Source organism: Aquarana catesbeiana, linkage group LG06 (assembly GCF_042186555.1).
Source record: "Aquarana catesbeiana isolate 2022-GZ linkage group LG06, ASM4218655v1, whole genome shotgun sequence".
NCBI classification, from domain to species: domain Eukaryota; kingdom Metazoa; phylum Chordata; class Amphibia; order Anura; family Ranidae; genus Aquarana; species Aquarana catesbeiana.
The window spans coordinates 7601866-7603586 of NC_133329.1; the positions used below are offsets into that span (position 1 = coordinate 7601866).

The window sequence follows — 1721 nt, forward strand, 5'->3', positions numbered from 1 at the left end:
TAATGGACAATAAATATTACACTCTGCCAATATCTGAGAATTTCGGTGAAGAATTATAACATTTAACATCGTTGATAGTATCAAGGAACCGGTTCATGTTTTCTGTGCATAATTTCAGTCAACTTCTCAACTTTTGCTGATAGAATTTCTCTCTTCATTATTTTAGATTGCCACAGATCAAGTCTTCCTTTAAGTCACAGAATAAAGTTTATTGTATTGTCTCTGCTGTTTTTTCTTAAACAAGAAGAAAATAAAAAAATCTAAATTAAAGTTGTATTTCTGTAGTGTTTTTGAGGATCAACAGCTGAAACATATATAATATCAACTTTTTTCCTACTTAAAATAAATAAGTAAAATATTGGTAAATATATTGGAATGGGAAATCAGACAATTTTGAAGGAATTCCTCCTCGCTGGACTGTCTGACCTTCCTCATCTCCAGCTTCCTTTTTTTCTCTTCTTCCTTCTCATCTATCTTCTGACATTAATCTGGAATTTTCTGATTATTGTCCTCATAGTCACTGACTCTCACCTCCATATTCCTATGTATTTCTTCCTTGGGAACCTGGCCAGTTTGGACGTTTTTTATTCCTCATTAACTGTTCCACGAATGTTATTTGATCTTCACACCAAGACAAAGACAATTTCCATACAGGCTTGTATAACCCAAGTCTTCTTTTTTCTTTATTTTGCCAGTTGTGAAGTTTTTCTGTTGGCTGTCATGTCCTATGATCGATACACCGCCATTTGCCAGCCATTACATTACACACAGATCATGAGTTGGAAACAGTGTGTACAGTTGGTGTCCATTGTGTGGTGTCTCAGCTTTACCCAGTCTTTAGTTCACACACTTCATGCCTTCAAATTAACATTTTGTGGATCAGATATTATACAAAACTTCTTCTGTGACCTTCCCCTTTTATTTCGGATCTCCTGCAGTGACACCTACATCAATATTCTGCTAATTTTTCTTTTGGGTAGCTTCCTTTCAGCTGGGTCTATAATACTGACCTTTCTGCCCTATGTCTATATAATCAAAACTGTTCTTAATATACAATCTAAGGGAAATAGAAGTAAAGTTTTCTCTACTTGTACCTCTCACCTGACAGTGGTGTTTATGTATTATGGCTCCATTATGTTAAACTATTTTGGACCAAGTGCTCATCATCATTTTTCTGGTGACAAAGTGGTGGCCGTCTTTTACACAGTGATCCTTCCTCTCCTCAATCCTCTCATTTACAGTCTGAGGAACCAGGATTTCAAAACAGCATTTCAAAGGGTTTTCAGGAAGAACTCACTGCCAAAATAGAGATAGAGAAAGATAGAAACTTACTTTTTTGACCTATGTATGAAATCCATTGAGCAGCAGTTTATTCTAATATGCATCTCTAATAAAAACTCTTTTTTGTTTTGCATAGAAAAATGCAGCGTACACACAACCGGACTTTACGGCATACTTTGCCCGGCGGACTTTTCGACGGACTTTATGATGGACTTTCCGAATGAACGGACTTGCCTACACGCGATCAACCAAAGTCTGATGGATTCGTACGTGATGACGTACACCGGACTAAAACAAGGAAGTTCATAGCCAGTAGCCAATAGCTGCCCTAGCGTCGGTTTTTGTCCGTCGGACTAGCATACAGACGAGCGGACTTTTCGACCGGACTCGAGTCCGTCGGATAGATTTGAAACATGTTTAAGTCAGTCAAATTTTTGAGA

At 37.4% G+C, this 1721-nt stretch overlaps 1 protein-coding gene across 1 annotated transcript; it reads left to right on the forward strand.

Moving 5' to 3' along the window:
* Nucleotides 1–375: 375 nt before the first annotated feature.
* Nucleotides 376–1308, forward strand: LOC141147479 (olfactory receptor 5AR1-like). Its single transcript, XM_073634715.1, has one exon. The coding sequence runs from the start codon at nt 376–378 to the stop codon at nt 1306–1308; it is 933 nt and encodes a 310-aa protein (XP_073490816.1).
* The last annotated feature ends 413 nt before the right edge of the window (nt 1309–1721 follow it).

Coding starts and splice junctions, on each gene's coding strand:
- LOC141147479 (XM_073634715.1), top strand. CDS start 376: ATGGGAAATCAGACAATTTTGAAGGAATTCCTCCTCGCTGGACTGTCT.